General features: G+C 54.5%; 1 protein-coding gene across 1 annotated transcript; it reads right to left on the bottom strand.

Annotated features, from left to right (window-relative positions):
• Positions 1-2,002: 2,002 nt before the first annotated feature.
• LHX6 (LIM homeobox 6) lies at positions 2,003-7,714 on the bottom strand. Its single transcript, XM_083375262.1, has 6 exons — positions 7,631-7,714; positions 4,640-4,740; positions 4,444-4,539; positions 3,921-4,095; positions 3,333-3,436; positions 2,003-2,092 (listed from the first exon to the last, which is right to left on the bottom strand). The coding sequence occupies exons 1-6, from the start codon at positions 7,662-7,664 to the stop codon at positions 2,072-2,074; spliced, it is 531 nt and encodes a 176-aa protein (XP_083231388.1). The 5' UTR covers positions 7,665-7,714; the 3' UTR covers positions 2,003-2,071.
• Positions 7,715-13,477: the final 5,763 nt, after the last annotated feature.

Genomic DNA, 13,477 nt, shown 5'->3' with positions numbered 1-13,477 from the left:
GGTCTCTGAGCATGCAGAGTTTGCTCGTTCAGGCTCAGCTGTGTGTTTGTGTGTGCTTTTAAATGTACATAGATGGACGGCTTTGCCCAGGACGAAGACATAGGCTAACGAGATGCTAATCTAAAGAGGATCCATCTTCCTCTTGTGGGGCAGGCCTTAATTTTCCAGAAACACCCATTTAGTGAATGATGAATGGATCAAAACATCCATTTAATGCTTTCCAGTTTTGCAAGAGTGGAGCAAAAATTGCCCTGTGTAAAAAGGCAGCCCCTGACTTTTGCAAGGAAGGAAAAACCAACCTTTGCTTGAGGATCGGGGAACAACCAGACAAAACCTTTTCTCTCCTCTGGGACTGACCCCCACCCTGGAGTCCCTGCTCCTTCTCCTCCTAGTGGCGCGGAGGGGCTGAAAAAGCCGCTCACTCCAAGCCACTGCTTGACCCACCAAAGCTTTCCTGTTGAAAGACAGGCAGTTGAGACACCCACGCAAGGTTCACAGCTGCCAGGGAGGGGGGCCTCTGTCTCCACCGCAATTCAGCAGGGCGTCTGAGTCAGGAAGTTCAAGGGTCACTCTGCCCGGCCTCCTTTCCTGCGCTCAAGGCCTCCTCGGCCACCCAGGACCACCTAGAAACACGCAACTGGGCGGCCTCCTCCTTCAGGTCAAGCCACACGCTCCAGGTTAATTCTCAGGAAACGGGTCGCGCTGGGCACTGCTGAAGGGCCATCCAAGCAGCCCGGCTGGACCACGAAGCGACAGAACTGCGGAAATGGGCCGTCGTGCCAATAAAGGAGCATATCTATAGCTCAGGATTGGAGGGCGGGGTCCTTGGTGCTCTCTGGGTGGTTTCCTTGCGGGCGTTTCATGACCCAACTAGGTAATGTCATCAGTGCCATCGCAGCCCAAGGAGAAGTGGGGGATCTGCCTAGATCAGGAACTCCCCAGCTGGGGGGAAGGAGGGAGGGAGGCAGAACGATGCCTGTGTCTTTGGGGAGGAAGTCCTTGGAGAACAGGGAGCCTCACAGAAGAGCAACGGGGCTGGTTGGGGAGGTGGTGGCCCTGGCCCAGGCCTGGGGGATGCCCCGAAAGCCGTTTCACGGGCCAGTTAACCTAGCAGCTGCCCAGCCTAGCAAGACGAAGCTTGAGGCTGCGAAGAAGGCCAAGTGCTTTACAGCTTTTGCTCAGTTGCTCCGTCTAGCACAACCTGAGAACGCCGGACGCCATTAAATAGGAGGGAAAGAGAGAGAAAAGTTCCACTTTTCTCTACAGTCCTGGCAGCGCAAAGTCCCACGTTTTCTGTCGACCCCAGGTTTCAAAGTTTGATGTTGCCACTAGAGGTTTTTAAAACATTCCCTCAGCTCTGCACCAAGGCTGGAGACTTAATTCATTGGATTTTGCTCCCAAGATTTAGGGAGACAGACATTTTCCCAACGGCTGTTGGGCGGTGGGATTAGAGGCATCGGTAAGAGTTTGCTCGGAGGGTCACCCCTCAGGGCAGGTCCAGCCTCTGGCTTGGGGGCCACAAAGCCCTGCCAGCCCCCAGAACAGACCGATGTTGCTTACAGGGAAAATCAAAAGCCTCAAGAATTGAAAAGGAATCGACAGGACAAGATCCACGGTCTCCTCCGTTGAAACGGACAACGTTTCCACCTTCCATCCACGTTTCCATCCAAAGGTTGAATGTTGACTATACGGTAGACTTGATTCTTAGGCTGAAGATCGGCAGCGTTCCACGTTCGAACAGACTGGATCAGCCCCGGCGGCACAGCTTCTGTCCTTGCGTTGGTTAAACTTGGAGCAGACGGCAAGATACATCCTTACGCCGGTCTGCCAGAGAAGGCCCTGCCCAGAGCCTTCACCAGCCAGCAAGTCCACCAGATGAAGAACAGCACCGGGGAATGCTCGGCGGCTGGTGGCCACAGCCAGGGCACGCGTGATCCAGGTTAGAACCCCAGGCTGAGAAGACCTTGAGGGGGCTCTCAGACTGAAGGTCCCTTGGTGGCCAGGGAGGAAAGGGTGGGGAGATTAAGCAGCAGTGGCCTCGCAAGTCCCGGGAGTTGAGGAAAGGGAGGCGTCAATACTGGAACAAGATCACCTGCCGGGGAAATCAGAGAGAAGCTTGGGAGGCACTGCAGAAGAACAGAAGGGGGCCGGAAGGGGACCTGCCTTCCCTCCCCAAAGCACATTATGCGAGACGCCCCCCCCCCGGGAAGGCCGGTGGGGGGGCTGAAGACATCCAGTGAGACGCACGTGACCCTCCGTGCCCTAAACAAACCGGCTGATGGCCAGACAGGCACGGCCGCCTACTTGGAGCAAAGGTTGGGCAGAATCGGTGGGGTCTGGGCGAGCAGAACAAGAGGGCGGAAGAGGGCAGGGCGTCTCCTTCCCTGGCCGGAGGGGGCTGAGAAGTCAACAAACCCTCCCTTCGGAGTAGGAGGAGGCTGCTGAGAGAGGCCAGGCTGCCTCTTCCTGGAGGGATGTTCAGGATGCCTGAGAAGTCCTAAAGGCTCCCAGAATCTGCTACCTGAAGGCCCGTACCTGGGGGAAGGTGAGCCCTCTATCCCAGCCCAGCCGCCTGAGCAGCTGTGCATTGGAGAGAGAAGGCGGTGGGAAAGCCGGACTTTGCTTCCACTGAGGGTCAACAAAGCAAAAGTTGACTGACTGCTGGGATTTCTCTTTGCAAAGCCGCTGAAGCCGGAAGTGGGCTGCTTAGGAACATCTCAGCCCTTGAGGGCCTTTGAGCCATTTAGGAGAAGACTGCCCGGTCTCCCCCAGGCCAGCTCCCTGTGTTTGCCTGCACCCAGTCCTAGGAAGAGATGCTTGGGACTGCATCAAGCCACAGCGTCCTATGCTGGCCTGTTCCCACCTGCCAGGACGGTGCAACGTGTGGACACGAGCAGAAGGCAGGAAGAGCAAAGATAGTCTAGCCCACATCCTCATTACCTGAGACTGAATTGCAAGCTGCCCCCCTCCCACGCCGGAGCCCCGTTTTCATCCTGCACGCCTGCCAAGCACGCTGGGACCCACCTTCGCCCACCTCTCCACTCGGTCTTCCCACCAGCAAGACCAGACAAGCAGCCGCCCGTGAGGTGAACGGACCCAGATTTCATTCTTAGCCGATCAGGGAGCCAAGCGGAGTCAGAGGCAGCCGGGAGGAAGCGAAGGAGGGCAGGAAATTGACCCCCACCCTCCACTGGAAAAGGGGGAGACTTACTTCTGGACCCCAAATTCTGAGGGGGATGCTTCTGGGTGAGGGATTCGGGGTGGGGGCTCTCCCCAGCACCACAGAGGGCTGCAGAAACAGCCCTGGTTACTGTCGGGGGGCCCCTTCCTACCTTCTCCCCTCTACTGGAGAGCGCTCCTTCCATGTCGGCTTTGAGGTGCACAGGGGGGGTGCCGTAGGGGAGGCGGCAGTGCATTTGTCCACACTGGACCTGACCTGCAAAGAAGAGATGACCACTTGGATCGCCAAGCACCCGGGGGGCCGTCCGCGGAGTGGGGGGGTTCAAAGGGAGAGAGAAACACGAAGTGTGCAGAAAACCTTGTTCGCTATCACTTCAAGGAAAGCCGCTACCGAGTGTATTTGCAGACGCAACTAAAGCTCCTTCTCTTTTGCTGATCACTTCTCCTGGCTCTGGGGGCTCATCCTGCGTGGTGCTCAGGTTTGGCCCCCAATGCTCTTCAACCCTCTGGTCTGGCAGGAAAAGGGGGGCCCTCTCACCCCCCCCAAGAAGAGACCCCCTTGATGCAGAAAATCAAGAGCTGCCTGGGGAGATTTTGGCAAAGTGGCAGGCTGGGAACACCCTCAACTTCTAACCTCCCACATCTTTTCTCTTGTTCTCCTCCGTGTGGTCTCCTTTCCTCCTCCCGCAAAATAATCGTGGCAGTGACTCGTAAGGCCGCCTCCCCTGTCCTCCACTTACTCTCTATGTAGCTGTGGAGGGTCACCATCCTGGCCCGCTCAGGACCGCTGAACGGGGAGTAGTGGAGGTCCTCCGGCAGCACGGAAGGGAGGCGGGGTTGGGACCCCCCCGAGGGCGGCACCGTGTGTTGAGGGGTGTGTTTTTTGTGCCGGGCTCTGCAGTTCTGAAACCAAACCTGGAGAAAGAGGGAGGAGGGGCGCCCCACGGTTGGAAGAAACCCCCCCCCAGCAATTATTCTTATTTTGCCTCCATTAAGCACCTCCGGGGAGGTGGAAGCTGCAGAGGAAATGAAGCCCAGACAAAAGCAGGGCGGTCAGGAGAAGCAAGTGGCCAGATACCTCAGAGGTGGAGGACTGAGGAGCTGGCGGCCCCCTCTACTTCTGAACCGGCTGGACTAAGTAGCCCCCACCCCCCCAATATGTGGGGTCCTTGGTGCTCCCTGAGCTGGGCGGTTTTCTTGCAGACGTTTCATGACCCAACTAGGTAACATCATCAGTGCCAGGAGTGGGGGGCAAACCCTCACCTGAATAACTCTCCTGCTGAGCCCGGTCATGTCTGCCAGTTTTTGCAAAGTCTGGGCGTCTGGATTGTTATCCTGAGCGAATTGGGCTTGCATGACCTACACGGGGGAGTGGAGAGGCGTCAGGTGAGACCCCCTGCCCAGGAACTGGCATCCTCCCCCCCTCCTCAGCCCTCCCCCCCCCCAGATCTCTCCCTACCTGCAGCTGCTCAGCCGTGAAGGAGGTCCGCGCTCGCTTGGCGGGCTTCGGCTGGCTGTCTTGCTCGGAGGGGACGGCCCCTTCCAAAGTGATGCCGTTCCCTACAAGAGAAAGGGGGATGAGCGGAGACCCAGACAGACCCTTGGAGGGGGGGGACTCCGCAGGGCCTGATGGGGCTTATGGACAGGAGATCCAGTCCCCATCAGCTGAACTGCATTGTTGCAGAAAGAGAGGAGGAAAGCCAGCCTTTCAGATGGACCTCTCCTGGCACAGATAGACTTCAGGCGTGCTTGGAAGCTCCACCGACACATCTTTCTTTGGGCCTTGAATTTCTGGGGCTGGGTTTCAATGTGGTGATGTTCATCCCTTCTCCTGGTGTCATTCATGTCCCCTTCCTCAGGGAAAATTGCTCCGTAGGCCAACTCCGGCATTTACAACTCCGTTTAGTCTACTTAATCCCTTTCCTTTTAACTGTTCCTATATTTATAACTCCTTTTATAGGTCTGCTTTTATTGCCTTGGAAGCCGCTCTGGATAGCCAGATAAACTGAATAAATAAAATCCCTCAACAGGCAAGGGAGCACAAGGAATATGACTTCAGCAACACCATGCTTGCATCGAGTTTGGGGCCAAACCCCATTCAATGTCAGACCCAAAGAAAGGGGGTTCTTGCAGCATCAGCCAGTCCCTTTAAGCCCCATGTGCTTCGGAGTGCAAGGAGAAACTCCGGGGCTGGGCAGCGCAAGAGAGAGCCACCAGCGTGGGAACCCACCGTTCAGACCTTCCTCGCCTTCTCAAGAGGCTGGGATCGAAGGCAAGGCTCCGGACGTGGTTATCTTGGCCCAGGCTGAAGGAATTCTCTTTCCTTCTCTTCTCCAGCGAGCTGACTCGTTGCTGTGGGGTGATTAATGGAAGTCAGCCGCAGCAACATCTGTTTATTTTCCTTTCTCTGGACGACCTGTGCAGGCAAAATCGCTTTGCAGGTCCCAGAGGAAGGCTTAGGCTCCGTGGGACAGACAGAAGGACGGATGGGCTGACTGGCGTCCCCTCCCAGGGGTCTGCAGGAAAGAGTGCAGCCCGCAGGCTCAGCTGCCACCTGGCCTCTGCCCATCACTGCCCACCAAGCTGCCCCGCTGCCCTGCAGGGAACTCCCGGCACCCAGGAAGCGTGTGGAGGGAGGGGTGTGTGGCTCCAGCCCAAGGCAGGCGAAGGGAGGGAGCCACGTTTTCCACCCACCCAGCCTGGAGGGGTTTGGCGGGAGGGGTGCTGAAGCCCAATAAACAGCTGCCACCTTTGAAGGCCCCCGACTGGGTTGGGTTCCAGGCCAAACGGGGAGCAGAAGAGAGGTGGACCTCAGCGGCCACCTGGGATGACCATGCCAGACAGAGAGCCCCAAAGGATAGCCAAAGGCCCCGTCAACATGGATCTGCTGATCCTTGCTGGTGGGAAGGCCCATCTCTTCCCGGGCTCACCCGCTGGAAGTTCTGCCAACTTCAAGAGAGAAGAAACACCAGCCCTGAAGGACTGGCGGGAACCTCTCTCTGGACGGCTTCCCTGCTGCTGCCTCGCTTGCCACCCCCTTCGTCCCTGGCCTCCAAGGCAGGCCCTCTGCCTCTCCTTCCTCAGACAGGAGGTCAAGGAGACCCGTTCTCGGGGCCACCCAGGAAGCCTCTGAACCTGGGTCCAAATCCACCCCTATCCAGATGCCGAGCCAGGCTGGTCAGGAGAAGGATGCGCCACAGGCCAGCCTCCCACCGCATCCCGCTTTGGCATCTTGTTTTGATTTTGTTTTCATCTCCTGGCTTAAACCTTGTAAACAGAAACATTGATTATTTTCATTTTCAGATTTCCCCTCCTTCTTCGCTTTCCCCCCTTCTCAAAATCGTTTCCATCTGCTGGGCAAGGAGGGCCCTGCGCACCCTCTTCCTCTCCCCCCCCCTTTTTTTCTTGCATTTGCTCAAGAAGAGAGAAAAAATATCTCGATTATTTTTTAAAAAAAAAACTTTTTAACACTTGAGCAAAGTTCTGCCTCTTCCTTTGAAAAAGCAGGAGGAAAGGGCCAAAGTTGTGTCAGGTCAGCTGAGCCAGGCCAGGTCTTTTCTCCGCATCTTTGTCAAGACATGGGGGGGGGGGGGAATCCTGGAAAAGAGAACTGGGGGCATCTTAGGAATAACCACACTAAGGGAGAACCTAGGTCTGGCCTGCGATTTTTAAAGAGAGCAATTCAAGATAAATCCAAGATATATGCTAGCTGAGACATGGAATCAGACTGAATGGCCGTAAGCAAAGGCCGTCGTGCCTCTGGGCGCCAGGGGGAAATTGACTGGATCCCCCTCGTGGCTGTCACGTTACAGGGCTTATAGTCGCTATTTCATAATTCCATTTTATATTAAAATATTTTGCTAGTTTTAACCCACAGGGGCTGGAGGGTTGTTTGAGATTTTTTTCTTCTTCTTTGTGTTTGGGCTGCATGCTGCCCACAGTCACATTGCTAGAGTTGGGAGGGGGGTTATGAATCTGGTTAAGAATGGATAAATAGAGACCTCACAAGCATCCTGGGTCAGTTTTAATCCCTAGTCAAAGGTCTTCCCTGCTGCCTCCCTTGATAATAGGCCGAAAAACACAGTTCTGCATTTTATGTAGGAAATAGCCCAGATAAAAGGATGAAATGCAGGCCACAGAGAGGAGGAAAAAAAACCCAGCTATATCTGGGGAATTTCTGCCAAGTGTTAAGAGAGAGTCTGGCCCATCCTGGCTTTCTCGCACCTTTGATGGTTAGAAGTTGGGTGGATGGATGGAGAACTTTCTGCTCAGAAAGGCACCTTACTCTTGGCCTAAGTCAAACAGATGCGGGCGAAGGAACGATTTGACGAGGTGCCTCAGACCTTCAGGACCGCATGGAGGAGGCTACACGGTCAAGCTTTATGGCCACACCAGGGCCACAGTCTCTTTCCTCTTGCACCAGGGAAGGTGAGTTGGGAGGGCCACCTACCATTCTCGGCTGCGCGCTTGAGGTTCTCCACCATGGTGTCGTAGTGAATCCGGCATAGGACCTTCTCCTCCACCAGGCCAAACTCTTCCCCAGTGGAGAGCTGCCTCTTGCAAGAGAAGCAGGCGAAGCAGGCCAGGTGGTAGGCGTTGCCCCGAGCCCTCCGCACCCAGTCGCTGGCGTAGATTTGCCTCCCGCAGCGGGCACATTTGGTACCAAACCGACTGAAAAGGAGAGGAGAAGCCGAATGACCACGATTGTCCAAAATCGGGATCATTTTGTTTTTCGTCTTCCAACTTTCTGCCCCCAATGCAGAAATGCCCAATCCTCCGGGCATCTAAATGGCAGGATCTGCAGAACATCAGCAACTCAGCACTCTCGGACCCCAAACGGGAGACCTCCCCAGACAAGGTGATAAATGCCAGCTTGCAGAAAACGGGTTTGCACCATCGACTCAGATCGTTTTAAGGGCTGGTCTAAAAGCTACTCTTTTGAGAGCTGTGCTTTTATGCTGTCAAAATTAAACTTTGAGAGAGCAGCAGCCATGCTAGTTAAAACCGCCCCTAAACAACAAATGTCGTAAAATGGGCTGAAATCACAGGGAGGCTGCAAGGATCCCAAAACAGGGTCCTCTTGTTATTTTCTTGCAAGGAGGACTTTTTCAGTCCTGGTTCAAAATTCCCTTTCATTAAAACAGGAAGGCAGAAAAGATTCTAGTTGCTAAACGACGTCCTTGCAGAATGCATCAAAGCAACAAAAGCTGGTTGTTCCCCCTCTTCTCTGGGGTGTCTCTCCTCTCTACTTCTGTCCCTTTCCCCAAATTTTGCAGGGGTGCCCTAATCTGAAATAGCCCCTCGCTCCCCCTTCTTTGCAGATGGCTTCCCTCCTATTCAGGACTTCCCTCTGCTAGACCCGAGTCAGCCCTGGGCTTGGCTTTGCTCCCCTCCTTGGAAGGAGTCTCCATTCTAGTGAAGGGGAGAGCCGAGGTGGGGAAATGTATGCACAATACGTTCTTTGGCTCACTTCTTGGAGTGATCACAGGCTACTTGGAGGCGAGGCTGGGCAGGAGATATGCTGAGGACTAGCCACCTTCTGACACTCCCCCTCCACCGGCCAACTTCCTGAGCCTTTGCACAAGGGGAGCCAGAGCAGAACGGAGCAGGCAGACGGAGGGTCCTCGTTGGAGAAATTAACGAGAAACAACTGACTTCAAGCTCTCAAGACTCAGCTCCAAAAAAAGTGCAGCTGGCTTCTGGAAGCCACCCGTTGTTTGTTGTTTGTTTGTTTTACCAAAGAGAGAGATTCGGCCCCCAAACCACGGTCAGTAACAAGCAACTGAAATGGGTCCTGGAGAGGGTCACCTGAGTTGGCACCCATCCGATCCTCCATCCTTTTGGGCCAAGTGATACAGATTTTTTTTAAAAAAATCCACAGATTAAAAGGGTTTTGTGTCAGAGCAGACCCAATGCCAGTGGTTTTTTAATTTTTAATTTCTTTTGGAGGTGGGGGCTGGAGGCAGAAAAGGGAGGGACCAATGTCTAATTTCTTGCATATGGGGAATGTAGTGAGCCAATGATGGGATGCTTGGTTTAGATGCCTGCACAAACAAAAGGGCCATGATAATTAATTTTTCATTCCTGCTTTGGGAAAAGCCCAGATCTTTGTCAACAAAATAGCTGCTCTTTCAGACTGCATCAAAGATGGAAGATTTTTTTTTTGCTGAATTTATACCACCTATCTCACTCCGTATTCATATCTTAACTAGAAGTTGCCAAGGTTTCCAATTAATAGATTTCAGTACATTGATTATAGCTGATGTTCATTACAGCGGGCATTTTTACCCAATACCATTCCTTAATTATGTCTTTCTGCATTCTCTGCTTCACACACAGAGACATGCCTTTCTAAAGACTGTTTCTCTTTTTTAACGGCAATTTAGGCTAATACATTTTCGCAAAAACTTAAGAAAGAATTTCTATTTTTGTAAACCTTGTCCTGTATGGCCGCGGTCATTTAAAGCACTTGAAAAATAAAAAAGCTCAAAGCACTTTGAAGAATCATTAAGGGAAAGAAGGACAAAATAAAACCAGGCAGACGCCAAAGCAGCCAAAGTAAATATGACACAGTAAGCAGATGGCTTATTACTGAATTTTTCTTAAAGTGGGGTAGGGCAAATATCCTAGTTATTAGACCTCTAAGGAAGCCTCGGGATCCGTTCTCTCAGCCCAAACAAGGTGTGTGTGTGGGGTGGCAGCAGATCCAGGGTGAGGGGCCACCGATCTCACGGCAGTCTAACTGCCCTCCCTGAAATGATCTCACGGCAGTCTAACTGCCCTCCCTGAAATTCTCCTGCAGCGTTCGCTCTGCAGATGCAGCCAGACAACAATAGCAAAACAGTCCTGCGTTCAGGTTTAAATTAGTGCTCTGCACTTAAGTTTGGCACCAGGCGAAATCAGGATGCCTTTAATTTAAACAAAAGCCTCTAGAACCCGTTTTGAACGCCAGGGCTTAGCGTGGAAGAAGCTGGGATAAAAAGGAAGGCATTTTTTTTTTAAAAAAATGGCTGGGACCAGAAAGTCTTCTGAGGCCTTCCAGACTAAAAGCAGTTTCAGTGTTTAAAAGAAACTAAGACACGCTCTGTCCCCACCGCCGCCTCCTCGGCTTTATCCAGCTGTGATAGAGCTGAAAGGATTTGTTGGATTCTATTATAACTGAATAACCGAATAAGGTAGAGGAACAACTGATGATATTTGCACAGACTCAAATCTCTGGCAGACCACAAAACAGCTTCCGTGTGAAACTCTCCGTTCAGCTTCTCTAACAAATTGTAGATCTTCCAAGCGGCCTTGAATTAATCTTTCTCCCCTCTCTGCCTGCCTTGCCCACGTCTATCTAATGCTGGAAATGATCTTTAACACAACAGAAAGAATTCCCTCCTTTTCCTTTCTTTCTGAAAAATGTGAATATAAAAAAACTAAGAAGGAGATGTCAATTGACTACTATACTAAGACCCAAATGGGTCTCCGTGAATAACTGCAGGATAGTGGCCACACGGCAAATCCTCTGGGCATGTCTGTCCACAAGTACGACCGCTTTCCCCTAATGTCTATTGTAGTCCTCATTTAATAGCCTTACACAGAACTACCCTGTAAATCCACAACTGGCTGAACACCTCAGCAAAGAGCCAAAACGCAGACAGATATTCTGCATTCCAAAGTCTTTCAGAAACTAATTATCCTCAGACAAAAAAAAATATTACCCAAAATTTCTAGAAACCACCAGAGCCATGTCAAGTTATTCCTCAGTGGTCCAAATCTCATAATTATAAATTGATTTCCAAAGACATCATAACAAAGCTGATCAAAAACAGCAAGGGTCGATTCATTCAAAGCAGGTGCTCAAGAAATCAAGCAAAAGTGAGGGGGGGAGGACTAAGAAGCTTCCTTCCTCAGTCCTAGGGACAATTTTGTGAAGCTGAAACCAGGAAGGAAGGAAGGAAGGAAGGAAGGAAGGAAGGAAGGAAGGAAGGAAGGAAGGAAGGAAGGAAAGAAGGAAGGAAGGGAGGGAGGGAGGGCCCAGTGAATAGACCTTCCTTACCACATATGCAGAGGAACCAGACCTCTGTGCTCCTAACCTCCTAATAATTTGAGTTCATTGACTAAATTGCGGCTGCCCCAAGACCATCCCCACCATCATTGCCGTCCAGAACCAGAGTCCTGTCATTTTGCTAAGCTCCCTCGGTCTTCAAAGGGCCATCGTGAAGGTGTCCTCCAATTTCACGGGCAGAAATCTAGCCCAAGAATTCATCCTCCGTCACCCATCTTAACGTGCAAAAAACAAGGCGAGGGGTGGCATGTTTCTCCTCTTGTGCACTTTCACTTTCCTTTCCCATTGTTTATGCGAGTCAGGAATTAAAAACCTGAAACTGGAAAAACCCTCAGATTCGGGGGAAACGGAGGCGAACGGTTGGAGATAGCAATTCGGGGGGGGGGGGGCTGCTAACGTTAGAAATAACGTCCGGGCGCGCTCTCCTCGCTAACGCCGCCGGCTCCTTTTCTGCAGAGCGGAGCAGCGGCGGAGCCTTCCAGCCTGGAGAGAAAAGCCCTGCTCAGCCCGCGGAGGCTCCAGAGCGAGCGCCCAGCCCGCCAGGGAGCGGGAAGGCAGGGCGACCGACGGCCGAGGCTCAGCCGGGCCTGACCCAGAGAAGGTCGGCAGAGGAGAAACCGACGTCCCTCGCCGCGTTTTGAGGCCGCGTAAGAGGCTCGGTGCCCCTGGCTTAGGGAGGCTCGAAAGGAGGGAGGAAGCCCTCGCGGGGACCCGGCTTCTCCCCCGGGCTTTCCCAGGCGGCACCAGGCCGGCGCTGCCCCCGGATCGGCTCCTCTCCGGGTGTCGCCCTCAGGCCCGGCTGGGTCCCCTCCCCGCCGAGGTAGGATCCCCCGGGACAAGTTCGGCACCTTCACTCAAGCCCTTCGGGGCTCCGGGAGAGGCGGAGAAGGGGCGAACGACTCCAGAAGTAGCCGGCCAGGCGCCCCCGAAGGACGCCGCGGCCGAGCTCCAACGAGGAAATCTCCCTCACCTGGCCAGGGCCGCAAACCCGCCGTTTTCCTCCTGCGCGGCGCGCTCCCCGCCACCCCGCGGCCGGGTCCCCACGAGGCTGAAGCCCCCGGGTCAGGAAGCCGGCAGGGTCCGGGGATCGCCGCCGGGCAATGTTTCCGATTCCGCTCCGCCGGCCCCTTTGCCTTTGGCGGGACGGGGTCCCAAGGGAGCGCTCGGCCCTCCGTGCCCCGGCTGCCTTCGGGCCAGGGAAGAAGCTCTCTCTCGCCCGACTCGCCCGGAGCGGAATTATAATCCGGGTTCGCTCAAGGCTCCAGGCGGAAAGGACCCCGACCCTTCTCCTTTCGCCCAGGGCATCTCTCGGGAGCCCCGTTCTAGATCGACGGTCTTCGCCCGCCGGCGCCCCAAACCCCGAGGACCAACGAAGGACTGCCGCGCGTCCCCCCCCCCGCCCCGCCCCGGTCGTCTGAAAGGAGCCGCTCCCCCAGGAAAAAAGGCCGGGCTGGGAGAAAAAGGTAGAACCCCCCCCCCCCCGTCCAGTTTAGAAATGGGGGAACGGAGATTCCTAGTCGGAGGGCGGCGGTTCAGGTCAGAGCCGTCCGCAGGGCGAATTCCGAATTGACTCCAAGGACTCACAGCTCCGGCCTGCCCCTTCCCGGCCGGACGCTTCCCTCGGGATTAAACGCGCTTGCTCCCCAGGTGGACTTCTTTCAGGAGGCGCCGGGGAACCCAGAAGCGGCTTCGCTGCCGAGCCAGAGAGGAGAGGAGCCGACAGAATTCCGCCAGTCGAAATTCAACGAAATAAAGCGGTTCGCCGAACAAAACGGCCCGTCGAAGAACTACCGAGGAACTTGAGGGCAGTGCTGACCGAGGGGGAGTCGCGTCTGTCTCGCCGCTGCAGCCAGGCCGGCCCCTCCGTAGAAACCGGCTTTCCAAAGCCGCGTTTCGCTCCCTTCCTTCCGAGCGCGCGAAGAGAGGCTCGTCTCCCGGCGGCGAAGCGCGCAACTTTACCCACTCCTGTTAACCGCTACAGTGGGAAACGGGTTCGCCACTGTAGGGCGAACGGGAGAGAAGGACGGAAGGCGGCAGGGGCCAGAGGACGGGGTCCCCAAACGAATCCGGATTCCTTCCGAATCTTCCGAACGAAACCTATTCGAAATGGCGTCGGACAGACTTGGCTCCTTCCGAAACACGCGGAGAGGAGGCGGGAAGGAAAGCCGCGCTGCGTTTCGCCCATCCCAGCCTCCTCGAGGGCCCCAGGGATTTCGGGGCCCTGGCTGAGCTCCCCGGAAAAGC

Source organism: Vipera ursinii (genome assembly GCF_947247035.1).
Source record: "Vipera ursinii genome assembly, chromosome: 16".
NCBI lineage: Eukaryota > Metazoa > Chordata > Lepidosauria > Squamata > Viperidae > Vipera > Vipera ursinii.
This window is presented reverse-complemented; position numbering and strand designations above follow the sequence as displayed.

Coding starts and splice junctions, on each gene's coding strand:
- LHX6 (XM_083375262.1), bottom strand. CDS start 7,664: ATGGTGGAGAACCTCAAGCGCGCAGCCGAGAATG. Junction 4,540..4,639: donor TCACGGCTGAGCAGCTGCAG/GTAGGGAGAGAT, acceptor TCCCCCGTGTAG/GTCATGCAAGCCCAATTCGC. Junction 3,437..3,920: donor CCTCCACAGCTACATAGAGA/GTAAGTGGAGGA, acceptor TCTTCTTTGCAG/GTCAGGTCCAGTGTGGACAA.